At 31.8% G+C, this 15425-nt stretch overlaps 1 protein-coding gene across 1 annotated transcript in view; it reads right to left on the bottom strand.

The window, feature by feature from the left end:
- Nucleotides 1-210: 210 nt before the first annotated feature.
- LOC129800775 (synaptic vesicle membrane protein VAT-1 homolog-like) overlaps nt 211-15425 on the bottom strand; it is a 39862-nt gene continuing 24647 nt past the window's right edge. Inside the window, exons 3-7 of the mRNA XM_055845402.1 lie at nt 14921-15050; nt 14596-14811; nt 8784-8932; nt 5049-5565; nt 211-4056 (exon numbers count right to left, since the gene is read on the bottom strand). Coding sequence (XP_055701377.1) covers nt 3931-4056; nt 5049-5565; nt 8784-8932; nt 14596-14811; nt 14921-15050 — 1138 coding nt within the window. The 3' untranslated portion in view covers nt 211-3930. The remainder of the gene's footprint in view (nt 4057-5048; nt 5566-8783; nt 8933-14595; nt 14812-14920; nt 15051-15425) is intronic.

Below are 15425 nucleotides of genomic sequence, written 5' to 3'. Positions count from 1 at the left end.
TGACAAATTTTCAAAAATTAATAAAAATGAAACAATTTAGTTTTTTTTCCATATATTTATTTATCATATAATAGAGAATTGTGATTCATAAATATATAATGCATGCCCTTCAATTATCAATAACTGCGCATGAATTTTCTCATCAAATTTATAAATTTCATAAGCACATTCATCCATAATAGTACAATATTTTTTTTCATCATTTAAATATTTTTAGTTTTACTGAGTTTATTTTTTTTCTTAATTCTTTCAATGTGGCGGGCTCAATTCAATATCCTTCGTCGCAATCTCTTCGCCAGCGGGGCTTGTTTAATTTGTTTTGAAAACTTAAAAAATTCTTTTTTTTTCAAAAATTTTTTTGACGGTTCTCCTATTACACTCGCCCATAGAGACATTCTGGACTCTGTGAATTGTTTTGTTTTTTTGCTTGTGAAACTTCTTGCGTGTGCGTTTTATTGTCACCTAATGCATTTTAATAACTTGGCCAAAAATTCTTTTGCAAAGATTGTAGCCTAATTCGCCAATCCAAAAATGATCATACTTTAAGCGAAAGACGCTGTTCACACGGGCGCATTTTTTGTCATACTTTTTTTTAATAATACTTTTCGCATTTTAAAATTGTTTTTTAGAAAAAGTTTTGCAAGAGGCAGACGCGTTGATTGTTTTTTTCTATATCCTTCCTACAGTAATTCTCAAATGGTGTAAATATAGAGTACAAAATAAAAAATAAAAAAGGTACAAAAATATATTATGCAGTCAATTGTAGAAATTTTGGTCGCACTACTTCAATAATTTCTCAATTTTTTTATCGTTTTTTTTTTACTTTTAAAATATCGCTCTATATTCGTTTTTTTCTACGATCCTCTTTTAAAAAAATGTCTGTCTTTTGTTTTTCATTTATCTTTTTATTTTTGAAAGAATGCTGATATCTATTTTTTGATATGTTGGTAAAAAAGCCAATATTTCTAAATATGTTGTGTTTTTTTTTGTTTATGATTCTCTATCGCGCGCAAAATTGGTATTATAAAAAGCTAGAAATATTTTTTTTTAATATGTGTTTAGGTGTATATAAATTGTGGATCAATTATCATTTGTATAAAATAGCTCATTGATTTGATTGATTATAAATTGTAGATAAAACTGGCAATGATTCGTCCTCATTCTCTAACATACTCTTTTCGTTTTTTTCTCCTTTTTTTTTAAATGTAGAAAATTTTCTTGTGAGCTTTTTCTTCTTTCAATCTTCTCTTACAAAAATATTCTAAGTTTAATGAATTTATTTTCTGTTTTTTTTCTTTATCACAAAAATAAATCTAATGTTCTTTTTTTTCTATATAACTTTTTTTTAATTACTTTTGTGTTCTACAGATTTTCTTTTTGTTTAGTGAAAAAATATTCACTGTAAAAAAATTACTATGATTATCATGTTGCATGGAAGTAACACGATTATCGTGATAATAGTTACAACGATTGTTGTATCCAAAAAGCGACGTTTTTAACCAGAAGAAGAAGTTTACAACGATTATCATAAAAAGACATTGATAATTTAGTTCATTGTAAAATTAAAAAAATGGATATTTCAATCATAATCGTTGTAAAATAAACTTTTTGCTAGGATAATTGTAGTAGAACTCAACTTCTTGCTGAAAAATGAACTTTTAGCTGCAATAATCTTTGTAAAATTCATTTTTCCGCGCAAAAAATGTAGTTTTTCCGCGATAATTGGTGTTAAAATCCCAGTTTCAGCTGAAAAGTCAACTTTTCCTATGATAAAATTGTTGTACAATTCAACATTCGGCTGAAAAATGAACTTTCTATTACGATAACCATTGTAAAATTCCATCTTAGACTAAAAAGCGACCTTTTTCCTAGGATAATCGTAGTAAAATTTATCCTTTGGCTGAAAAATGGTACATTGGCTACGATAATCATTGTAAAATCCATCTTTCCGTGGAAAAATGAACTTCTTGCTACGATAATCATCCTGAAATTCAATTTTCGGCTGAAACCTGAACTTTCTGCTACGATAATCGTTGTAAAATTCATCTTTCGGCTGAAAGATGACCTTTTTACTACGATAGTCGTTGTAAAAATCAACTTTCGGCTGAAAACTGAACTTTCTGCTACGATAATCGTTGTAAAATTCATGTTTCGGCTGAAAGATGACCTTTTTACTACGATAATCGTTGTAAAATTCATCTTTTGGCTAAAAATAACCTTTTTGCTACGATAATCGTTGAAAAGGCATATTTCAGCTAAAAAATGACATTTCTGCTACGATATTCGTTGTAAAAAGCATCTTTCAGCTAAAAAATTACATTTTTACTACGATAATCGTTGTAAAATTCTACAAGCTGCTGTGAAACGAACACTTTGCTAGGAAAAACGTTGTAAAAGTTAACAATCGGCTGCAAAATGAACCCTTTGTTACGATAATCGTTGCAAAATGCAACCTTCGGTTAAAAGATGAGCTCTTTCAAAAATTAACTTTTCGCTAGGATAATCATAGTAAAACTCAACTTGCTGCTATAAAATGCCTTTTTGCCACGATAAATCGTTCTAAATATTTCTATGATAATCGCGTTACTCCCATTCCACAGGATAATCGTTGTAAATTTATTTTACAGTCCTGTGCTTGCTTAAAAAAATATTTTCAAAAAAATAGAAAAATAAAATTTGAGAGATTATGAAAATACTTTTCTGAATTTATTTTAATAATAAACAAAATATATTGGAATAGTGCCTTAAGATGTTGATAGAAGCTGTGATGTTCATTTTTTCTTTAAGTTTAATAAATTACAATAAAGTTGTAGTGATTATTTTGTTGTTCTCGATTATGACATATGCTGACACCGAAAGCACACAATAATTTGCAGAAATTGGTTCGTTTTAAAACACTTTGTTTAATGCATTCTTTTAGGCTTCCTTTAAGAGGTTCACACTAATTAGAAACCGTTTTATTTATTTTTTTAAGTTTTCACTTTACATTTTCTTTATTTCTTCTGTTCTTCTATTTTTTTATTTTTCTTCATCTTCCTAAAAAGAGAATAATTATAAGTAGTTTTTTTTTTCAATATTGGATAGCGAATAAGTTTTCTATTATAAGGGTTTATATATATTTATAATTTTTTTTTAATAAATTGTAATCATTGTGTATTTATATCAACGAACGAATTGTGTAAGAACAATTATTGTACAATATAAGTGAAATAATTTTTTTTACCATCAATTTCCTCTTCAAAAAATTTTATATCTCCCCAATAATTATTAAAACTAAATTCAACAAAAGCTTACAAATTGATTGATCATCATTCGTCTTTTTTTCTTATTTCATTCTTTTCTCAATTTATTTAATTATGACACATTAAAAGCACACAAGCACTTTCTTCCCTCCTCAAACTCATCAACTTTTTTTTGGAGAAGTTTTTTTTTTAAAGAGTCTATCTCATTAAAAGGCCTAAAAAATATTTGCTGTGAAAACTACAGAAGAAAACTTTCTTACATAATTCGTCGGAAAATATCTTTAACGATCTTCTTTTTTTTATACAAATATTTTGATAAATGATTTTTTTTAAAAAGTAGATTTGCTGGATCGGTCATTACAATCAAGATTTGATCTTTTCTTCCAATTATACGAATAGGGGGCGGGGCCAAATTAGCCAGTGGGATGTCCTTAGTTTGCCTTAGAAGAAATATCCCCATACTGAAATAGCAATCAGTCTAATCAAATTCTTTCACAAATTACACCTTTAAATAAAAATTTAATTTCCTGCCGAATTTTGACCCAATCTCCCCTTTTTTTTAAAACTAAAAACAAAAAATATTTTTGGGAAAAATTTCAAAGTCCAGCCAAGAGAATCTACGTTTGAGGGAGTTTCTGTTGAAGATGTCTTCTTTTTCTTTCTTGCAAAGATTTTACTCTCAATTAATTCAGCTTGATTGTTTTTCACTTTCAGTCGCTTCACCATTTTCCTTCTCGGCTGGTTTAGCAGCAGCTTCACCCTCGGTGGCTTCCTTATCATTCGCTTCCTCCTTCTTCTCTCCCTCGGTTTCGGCCTAAAACCAAATATTTGCATTAGGTAATTGAATTTCGCGGCTGGAGTTAAACAAAAAGGTAGAGGAAACTTCGAGAAACACGCAAACTTTAAAGACAACGATTAAAGCCAGCGATCTGTTTCCAACGATTTCCTATCGCTGGAAACACATACAAACCTGTTGACAATTTCAAGACCTTAGAAATTAATCTAATCTTAATAAATTAGGCAGAAAAATACATTTTTATGCCAGGGATTTTACATTTGACCTTGAAAAACTCGAGCAGGAAATTCTCAAGGTCAAGGTTTCTTCAAAATTTTTCTCAAACCGGTCGGATGAAACGTCATCTATTTTATTAAATCAAATTGATTGATAAATCAATCAAAGATTGATAAACACTTTTCGGGTGTGTTTCAAAGCCTTCGAAATTCGAAAATTCGAAATAAATTCGAAAAAGTTAAAATAACATTCCGGAAATATTAATTTTACCCTGCAGTATTGATCCGAAATCGGTGTAAATATTACCCTTTTTAGGGGTATTAGGGGTTAAAGGTACCCTTTTTCATGTTAATTTTATCCTTAATAAAGTGTAAAATTAACATTAAAAAATGTTGATATATTTTTACACCTAAAAAGTGTTAAAGTTATGAGGAAAATATGTTAATCGCACGATCTTTTTTTCCTCAGTGTTTGAAATGAGGCTCATCTAGCGCAATTCAGTTAAAGAATATTCATTTCATAGGTGTTTGACATGTGACCTTCAAAAACTTGATAAAGGTTTTTTATCTGATCATTCCCGTTTTTTACCGATTACAACCGATTTTGATTTATCTGCAGTTTCGAAGTCTTTCAAAATAATCTAATTTTTAATGATTCTATTCACAAATGCGTCATTTCCGAAAGGTGACATTTGACCTTGAAGAACCCTTTAAACCGAAAATTGAAGAAAAAGCTTGACTTTGTGACCTTGAACTAACCCTAAAAGAAATTATTGAAGGTAGAAAATCCTTTACCTTCTTTTCCTTCTCTCCGTTCTTCTCCTCGCTCGCCTCCTTCTTGGCCTTAGCTTTGCCCTTGGCAGGAGTGGCTGGTTTTGGTTTGGGTTCCATTGCTGGATCCAGAATTAGTTTTCCAATGTTCTTGCGATCGTGCATCTTCTGCATGGCTTCGGCGACATCCTCAAGAGCCCAAGTTGAATCAATGGTCGGCTTAATCTTGCCTCCCTTCCACAAATCAAAGACCGCAGTCATGGTATTCTTGACGTACTCAACTCCATCCTGCTGGTACATCAAATGCCGGAGATTGAAGCCAGCCAGACTCTTGTTCTCGTCGAACAACTTAATGGGGGATACTTTGTCCACTTGCCACCACGAACGGGCCACGCTGAAGAAACTCTTGGTTTCTCCAGTGACGACATTTGATGATCCGTAGAGGATGTACTTTCCCATTGGCTTCAGGAGGGTGTAACTCCTGTTGCACTCTTCGCCGCAGAGACAATCCAAGACAATATCAACACCTTCGGGGGAGAGTCTGCAAAGTTGAATTGAAATTCGGCTATAGGCTATTCAAATTTCTTAATGAGCTTTCAAAAATAGGCGAAATTTAAATCTTGAAATTTAAAGTTTTTTTTAAGAGTTTAAAATATCTTAAAATAAGAGAAATGTCTTGAGTGTTGACTTATTAGTTAATTAGGGTTAAACTCTTGAAAAAAAGTGCGCAGAAGTAATGATTTAATGTTATTTTGAAGGTCAATCTTAGTCCAGGTGTGGAATGATAACTTTTCGATACTATCGAATCGATAGTATCGATATATCTATATCTTTTAGATTAAGTGAAAGTCAACATTTTACGCATTGTGAACCATTCATTGTGACATTCTTAAAAGAATGAGACTGTTGATAAACATTTATATTAGTTACAGGAAGTGCAGCTATTGTTTAAATTTTTCAGAATCGGCAGTTGATAGTGTCGAAAATAAGTTATCATGTCACCTCAGATTTCAAGTAGTCCAATATTATTTAAGAGTTTTGATTCTGCATAGTCTGAAGAGTTTCAAAACATTCCTCTTCTTACAAATTTATGAATCAGAGACTTAGTTTAATTTCCTATGCCAATAATGTGACCAATTGAAGCGCGATTTGATATGAATCACAAAAGTTGTTGACATTATCATTAGATTTATTACTCATGCTTTTACTGTGAATGAGTGTAGTCAATCAAATCTTGCAAATTTGTATCACTCATTCCAATATTAAGAACGGATATACACATTATACATTTCTAAACGTCATTCCCCTTAATTTTGAGATAGATCTTTAAGCATAAGCAAATTTTTTGGAATATCTGACGTAGTTCTACGTAGTTAGATCTCTTCCGGTTTTCGCCAGAGAATTAATTTCTTTTAAATTAAAAGACTTCAATTTTTTTCAAAATTCAAGAGTCCTCTAAAGCAAAACGAGTAATTTGTACAAATACTGTGCAGCTATGAAAATATCAGACTTCCTTAAATTATCTCTTAATTTAAAAGTATTTGCTTTTACTGCTGACGAGACGAGTGCCGTGGATTGTGAATTTTAAGTTTATCCCATATACTTCATGTGAACAACACATACTTGCAGCCAAGTAAATCGAATGTATGTGGTCTTATAAGTAAGTTTGAGCTTGGGTTTATCTTCCGCGTTCGAGTTAGTGAGAATATTGTTTCAGCTATTTTGCTTACGCAACTGTCCCTCTACTCCGTACCGCGAATGTCTCGTTAGCGCATTTTAAGCTGCACGAGATTCCGTTAATTATTTCATATTAATTGTGAAGTAAATAAAGTATTTGCGAGGTTAAACTCTCTGGCCTTTGTTTTTCATCCCTGACGTGGTAAATTTCGATCTTAATGAAAATCCCGTTGAATCATTCCTCATAACAGTTTTTCAAATTTAAAGGTTAGAAAGCGTAGTTCCTCAAAAGTACTCTCGTATCATTCACTCAGAAGACTCAGAATATCGCTCAAAATAGCTTAGTAGAGTAATATAATTGATTTTCTGATAATTACCTATCGATTATAAAACGGTTTATAACCGATTCATAACCGGTTGGAACCGCTTCAGTCTTGTCAAGAATTCCAAGGGCACATTAGAGGGATTTTAGAATTCTTGACAAGACTGAACCGGTTCCAACTGGTAATAAACGGATTTATAACCGATAAGCAATTATCAGAAAATCAATTATATTACTACAAGCTATTTTGAGCGATATTATGAGTGAATGATGCGAGAGTAATTTTAAGGTAGAGCATAATAAGTCACAAGTTCCAACATTTTGCAAAGCTGGAACGCTTTGCCACCTCTTTTTTAAACTATTTTAAATAGTGAAGATCTTTAGGTGATTTTGAAAATTTGTATTCTAAATCAGAATTAAAAATATTCAATTTTGTCACTAAATATTTAAGTTCAATTAAAATTAATTTAATTTTATATTCATTTTATGCCTATATAATTTTTGTTTTGTTTTTATAATTTTTTGGGTTTCTTTATGAAAGTTGCGTGACATCCAAAGTAATTTAATTATCATTTTTTTTTTAAATTCTTACATGACATTCTTTACATTAAATTTACATATTTAACTTCCTTCATTCTCGGTTGGCATAGATGAAGAGGTTTTTATGTTAAAAGAAATCGATTAAATGACCACAAAAATGGAAACTATCAATAAAATATTTAAATAAATTATTTAAAAGCAATGCTATTGAAATTTTCGATGGGAACAATTACCCCAAGATTTTGACTTTAAAAGTTTTTTTTAAGAGTTAATTTATTAAGGTATCTTAATTTAAGAGTCAGTGATTAATAATCCCAAGTTATCCCTTAAAGGGCAAAGTCTCACAATCTATCGCGTTTCTCTCCCCAATAATTTCTTCTGTACATAAAAATCACGCCTGAATGTTTATTTGGGAAATTAGAGCGTTGTTTTGAGTTCATATTTTATCTAAGAGAGAAAAGAAGCCAAGCAATATGAATCATATTTCAAGGCTGATTTCCTGTTCTCAATCGCATATCATCTTGCTGAAAAAAAAAGTTATTGTTCTGATGAATTCTCTTTTATTACTTTGGCAATTTTCCCCAACAAAATTCGCATGAATTGGAGTATAAGTTTTTTAAAGAGTCTCGATAGCATTTTATATAAAATTACTCATAGTGCCAAAAATGACTCACAATTAATTCACTCGCTGGCAATAAGCAAACAATGTACAATTTACAGTAAATAGGAGCGCATGATAAAATTAAATTCCCCCACTGCGCATTTCTAGTGGTTGAATTAAATATCTTGGGTGAAATTTGATTGACAGCAACTATGAATATAAATTATTAAATAAATTATTATGCGTACGTCATTAGGGTATGATTTGAATTTTATGCGAAAAATTTATTGCATTTGTATCATCTCTAGCCACGCAATATTTTGTGATTATTGTTCTCGAAACATTTTTACTTTGTGCCAATTTTGTGGAAAAGTTGTAACTTTTCCTTTTTTGAAATGTGCAAAAAGCATATAAAAATTGTCTCGGTTGATATGCAAAACAAACCAGAAATTTTTCCTTATCACAATTGCAGAAAGACGCTGTGAATTGTTTATTTATTTACTTTTTAATTTTCAAGGTGATATTTTCGCTATGAATGTCACAGAGATAAAAAGCAAAAAAAAAATTTAAATAAGAAATGGAGAAAGAGGGTGAATGATAAAAAAAGAGCATTACTTACTTGCGAACTTCATTTGTGTAATCTGAGCCTCTTTCCAGGAGATGATCAATGAGACCACCCGCCTTGAGGGCTTCGTGCTTGTTCTTGGAGCACACGCCAAAGACTTGGACGTTGGGAACTGTACGAGCCAGCTGCACAATCGCTTGACCCTGCAACACCACAAGAGAGAAATATTCAATTTTCCAGGTACGTGCAATTTTCCATGAAATCTCAAATAATGTGATTTATTTTCGGGCAACATGTAGAGGAAAGTACTCTCCCTTCGAACGTTCATGCCTTCGAATAATGTGAATTTTCTTTTATTTTCCTAAGAGATTTCCACATGATTTTCACATAATTATCAATAATTGATAATAAGCTAAATAATATTTTATAGAAATGTTTAATTTTCTTAGGTAAATTTTAAGAAAATTGACATTATTCAAAGGCATGAACGTTCGAAGGGAGAGTACTTTCCCCTAGTGTTATGCTTATGATATCAAAGGTACGATTTGATATGAGCATTTCCGGATACACATAATTTAATACACCAAATAGGATTTCATTCCATCCTCAGTGAGATTCAAAAAAATCTGAGGTTAAGTCAAAATTTGAGGTTAAGTCTATACATAATTGAGGTTATGTCTATTCCTTAAGTTTTAGCGTCTTTGATAATATTTATCACACTCCTTCCTGTTACAAAAATTTACAGGATTTCATGGGTTCATTGATTTTGAAGCCAGTGAAATCAATATTAAGAAACTAGCACTAGTTTTTATTTTGAGGTTATGTGCAGTGAAATGTATTTCTTCTTGATTTTAACTCCCTTGGTTACCCCTCAACAAAGGTTTGTAGAAAAGGTTTGTGTCAATAGACGTTCCTTTCACCCTAGAAAATTTGAGAATTCTACGACCCCTTTTCCCCGGAACCAATAGAATCCAGTTAGTTATTGTTTTTTTGGTTGGAATGTGCTAAATGTACTAAAATTGGATTTTTAATTGAGGCGCCTTTAGGATTATTAATAAATTCTTTTAGTTGTTAATTGAAGTCTACGAAGTCCTTTACTCATGATAAATAACTTCAAAATTGATAAATTTCTGCTGGGTGTTTTAGAGGTTATGTGTACTAAAATCTAACTCTTGATTCTATAACCTCTAGTGACATTTTATTACATTCCTTGCGTAATAGAAATTTACAGAACTTTAAAAAATTGTCATTAGAAATCAATTGAAAGCGTGGTGATAAATTTCACTTTTGTTTTTGAGGTTATGTAGGTGTACTAAAGTGTACTAAAAAGTAATTGTACGCTCTTTAGCGTTAACAAAAACAAAACTCTTAAGCCGAAATTGAATAAATAAAAAATGCTATCTGTGAAAATATTTTTGTATTTTTTCAATTTTTATTTTCTTATTCTTCTTTTCGTATTAAAAAAAAAAGGTTGTTCTATAGCTGCCAAAAGTCAATTAATAAATTCTAAAGTGTTCATAATAACAAGTTATCTAAAACCTTTGAATCATTCGATTTCTTATTCTTATTTTTTTATTTTCAACTAAATCATTTGTAGGAAAATTATATTTATAATTTAACAATTTATAAACATTTTTAAAAGAAAGTATTTTGTAATTCACAATTTTAAAATTTCTGCTTATAAAAACCGTCTCGACATCTCTTAATCAGGGGCTCATCAAGCCTAACAAGAAGTGAAGCTATTTTTCACTTTTCCTTGTAAAAATGCTGCAGATATTGCACCGCGACTTAAACAAATTTGCTCGTAGTTCTTGTATTATTTCGGCGACAATTATGAAATATGTATTTTTAGATTGCTTTTAGTGCACTATTTCGAAATATATCAGACAGATAAGTCAATTTTCTTTAGGAAAAAACTTGCCAATAGTCTTCAGTGCCTCTATGCAAAAATGTATGGAAATATGAAATGTCGAGAGGCCCCTGCAATAGATGTAACTAAATTAGGATACTTTTGTTCCACTGCCTCTTTCCTTAATTCAACAAATATCTCATGTTGTAGTTATTGAGTCTTCTACTTCTTTTACTAGAACCCAATAGAATCCAGTCTTTTTTATCATGTTACATGTACTAAAATGTGATTTTTATTATGTTGCTTTTAGCCTTATTTAGTAACTTTTTCAGATCGTAGAGAGTTTACAAATTGTTACGAAATCTTTTATTCAATCAAAACGGTTGAAATTGGAATTGAAATTAAAAAACTTCAGATACTTCTTAGGTAATGTCACATGTACTGAAGTAGAATTCTTTTATACTACTGCCTTCTACGATACTTAGATTAATCAAACTTGAAAAATGACAACAAACTTTTTTCAAATGTAACCGTTGCCCGAATTAAAAAGTTGCCCGATTTTAAAAGAGCCGAATTTGCGAGAGACTACTGTGTTTATAATTCAACAATTTATAAACATTTTTAAAAGAAAGTATTTTGTAATTCACAATTTTAAAATTTGTGCTTACAAAAACCGTCTCGATATCTCTTAATATTCTCTCGGTGCAAAAAGAAGATTTTTAAAATGCTTATGGAGTCATAAAACAAATTGGCAAACAACTTGCTAATTCCTGAAGACATTTCTGTCTCTACCACAACAAGTGAGATTAATAATCTCACCTGATATGCAAATGTTGCCAATATGTTCATCCAACTTAGCATACAAATGTCCCTTGTAATATGGTGGCGATGACCTAAATTAATTGCTAAAATTCTAAACTGACTCTTGGGGTGATTACGTAGTAATCAAGGTGAATGGTAGCTAGTGGCAGAGGGGTTGATGGCAATTGAAGGGTATGATTTTTTTTCGATGGATGGGGGCAATAAGGAAAGGTCTGTTGAAAAAAGGGGTGAATTTTCTGTGAAAAGTTGAAGGAGTACGCTAAAATAGAACACACTAAATGTATTCTTATCGTGGCGCCCGTCTGTCTGTCTCTGCTTACGTGCGAACTTCCAACCCCGCACCTCGACTTACAGGTAATACACCTTGGGACATTTTGTTCAAATGCACACACAAGTTTATTCAACCTCGTTCCATTTTATTTGAAAAAAAAAACATATAGGGGGGAAAATGGAGAGGAGCCCAACTGACGAACTTTCACGTCAAAGAGGCACATAGAGAAATAATTGTGGAAGTAGCATGAATATTTGACACGACACAATTTTGCATTAAGGCAAGAGGCATTATGATTGTGGCCAGGTCGCGATATTTTATCAGGAGAGCCATCATTAGGCCTTTCCGAAACATTGACAATTGCGTGAGTGGAGATCATATTTGTAGACTGAAGGAAATATATTGATAAACTTGCAATAGCTTGGCGTAGTGCTGATTTTTAATCGAAATCTTTTGGAAAATCCGGATTCGAAACTACCTAGGGTGCCTAGGATAAACATTCGGAATTCCGAAAAATGAGGATTTCCGGAAGATTCAAGTTTAAATTCCGGATTTTTTAGCTACTACAGAATTACTTTGAAGATTATTTAATTAGTTGTTAGAAATCTGAATTAGTGTCCGAAATTTTGCGTTGTTCGAAATTTCAATGTTTACAAAAATGGAAGTTCTTTTCTTCAAATTCATAAAAATGCACGAATAGAAGATCCTAATCCCTCTACAATTAGGACAAAATCACAGGAATGACAGGAATCATTAAATTCTTACCGTTCCGGTGACAGCTCTACCTTTCATCTCCGATTTTCGAATTTTTATTGCTGTTCTTAATCAATTTTGCAATTATATTGATCTTGATTACCACGTAAAATAAAATTGTAGAATTGAGGCAAAATTGTAAAAAAAAACCGTAAAGTGCGTGTCGCGTGTCAGAACGAAATTTTACGATTATTACGAATACTGATAGAAAATAGAAAAAACATTCCAAGACCGGTTCCAAAATCGGTTGAAAAATTCGAACATCTATCTGAAAAACCAAAGAAACATTTTTATTCTGGAAGTAAACAAGTCTACCTATCGACTGATCGGCATGATCTGCCACTCACCGTTCACTGATTGGCTTTTCTTATTCATCCCCTGCTCCTATTTCTTAGTATTTCCATATGACACTAAAGTACTTTATGTTCGAATTTTGAAGTGCTAGAGTGTCGAAATGTGTCGATCTTCACTTTCTTGTGATAGAAAAACAAAGCAACGACGCTTTTAGTGTCTGTTCCATTTATTAAATCAATTCATATTCACAGAATAACTCTTTTTCCAGTCTTTTATTCTCATATTTCATAAGTTTTCCCATGAAAATTTGTGCAAAAATTTTAGCATAAAAATTCGAAATTGCGATTAACCCTTTAAGGACGATTGGGTCACCGGTGACCCAAAAATGAAATTTTTCCTACGGCCTTCTAAAGCTATGTTTTGCTCTAAAAAGTTAGAAAAAGTGATTTTTTCTGACCCCCGACTTTAAACCTTCTCCTTAAAGTCCTTAAAGGGTTAAATCTTCAAGCATCAATGACATTTTGTGCAAGGTTCACTTTACCTTTTAGTAAAAACAATATTGGAGAATCAAACTTCACTTTTATTTGCGCCCAATTACTGTTTGTTAATTTCTCTCGAAAATTCACATTATTTTTGTTCGAATGTCGAAGTACCTCAATAGTTAACAGTGACAGTTTAGACTTAGTTGTGAGGAAAATCAAGACAGCGAAGTTTATTGAGCAATTCCTTTAACATTTTCTTTATTAAGTATCTCAGAATTTCTCTAAACTTTAACCGAAACTTTAATTTGAATATTCGAAATTCAGTTTAATTTTTCGAACATCAATGACACTTTGGTTAAATATCTTCTACGGTGTTTTAGCTAAGACACTTTTTAATAAGAAATAAAGCAATTAAGATTTCTTACGTTCACGATTTGAGGCATATAAGAGAAAATTTATCTAAAAACCCATTGGAAGTTCGAAAATTTAAACCGACGAGTTGTTAAAAGTGTAGCAGTTCATGAAAAGGACAAAAGAGACATTTATTTTAATTAAATTCTCCAATATTGCAAAAAATTAACTTTTTTGTTATTGACGTTGTTGACGATTAATCCAAGAATACCGAAAATTTGAAATGAAAGAACATCCAACGCTAAAACGGCGAATATGTGAACTTTCATTTCCGACTTTAGGTTGCTCTTCGAATAGGTTTGGCTTAGTTTTGAAATGGGTTTGTCTCTTCGAAACGTTATTACTGTGCAAAATTGTTGTAAGCAGGTCAAGTAAGAGAATCAAGGAATAAAAATTTCTCAATTCTGTGTTCGAAAACAAATTAATTACATTTCGAAACTCTGTATTTGACTTCCGCGGAACAAGTAATTTCTTGGAATTATATTATGTTTATGAAGAGTTAAACCGTTTTGTAGAACCTTTTATTTGGTCTTGCAATCATCGAAATGGGTCAAAAAAACAGTCTGATTTTATTTAGTTTTGACAGCTGTCAAACGCATGAAAAAGTCAAAAACTTCTCCTTTCTCGGATGGTTTTTTTTTGTAATTTTCGATCCTAATCATTAAAATATCGAAATTGAATAGATGTAACCGTTGTTTTCCTGTGTTCGAGGTTTCTTAATGTAAACTTAACAATGTTTTCGAAATATACAATTTTCGAAATTTCGAAAACCTGCTTTCGGTTAGAGCGTCACAAAAAGTAATGTTCTAGCTTTTAGCTTTTTGCAAGACCTTCCATTTCCACCATTTTTGCCAAAATTCTGACAAAGAGAACTCGAATATATTGAGGATGAAATGTTCGAAATAAGGAAGACGTCATTCCAACTCTAAAGCCCAGATATATAACATGAAAATCTCAAGTAAAAGTGAATGTCAGCAAACTTACCACACCACCTCCGGCTGAATGGAGTAAGACGGACTTTCCTGGCTTGATTGATGCCAAGTCAAAGAGAATGATGTACGCCACAATGTAGTTGATGGCAATGGCTGCTGCATCTGCAAAGGACATCTCATCGGGAATGTGATAGACATACTTGGCTGGGACGGTGACAAGTTCGGCCCATGCTTTGAATTCTGGAAGAGCCACAACACGATCTCCAACCTGTCCAAAAATATGACAAGAAAATCAATACCCCCTGCCTCCCTATCATCTCAGGCCAAGAGATGCAAAAAGAATATCTTCAGACTTGTGCACAATCGTGCTCTATTACCTTAAAGTTCTCAACACCCTCTCCGACTGCCTCAACTTCACCAGCACACTCAAGTCCTAAGATGCATGGGGTCTTGGGGGGAGAATCAATAGCACCCAGACGTACCATTAAATCCTGGAAGTTCAATCCACTGCAACGAAAAGGAATAGAACAAGTGTTCAGACAAAGTGAATCTCACTGACGGTTGGGTTGTTTACCACAATTGAGGAATTTACTCTTTACAAAAAGAATGTATTTTATATTCGAAAGTGATTTTCGAAAATAGGTTTATATTCTTTTTTCAGAAAGATGAACTTTTGGAGTTACTAAAAACTAGTATTTGATTTCTTCTTTTAGGCATTGCAATGAAGATATATTTAATTTCATTGATTGTTTTCGAAATCGTATTTTCGAAATTAGTCAGAACTACAAAGGGAAGACAGAAAGAATTTTTCATTGCGCCCACTAATACTGTCGTTTATCCTTCATCTCTTAAAAATAAAACTGCCCAATCGCAAGAGCCTAA

This window comes from Phlebotomus papatasi, chromosome 2, assembly GCF_024763615.1.
Source record: "Phlebotomus papatasi isolate M1 chromosome 2, Ppap_2.1, whole genome shotgun sequence".
NCBI classification, from domain to species: domain Eukaryota; kingdom Metazoa; phylum Arthropoda; class Insecta; order Diptera; family Psychodidae; genus Phlebotomus; species Phlebotomus papatasi.
This window is presented reverse-complemented; position numbering and strand designations above follow the sequence as displayed.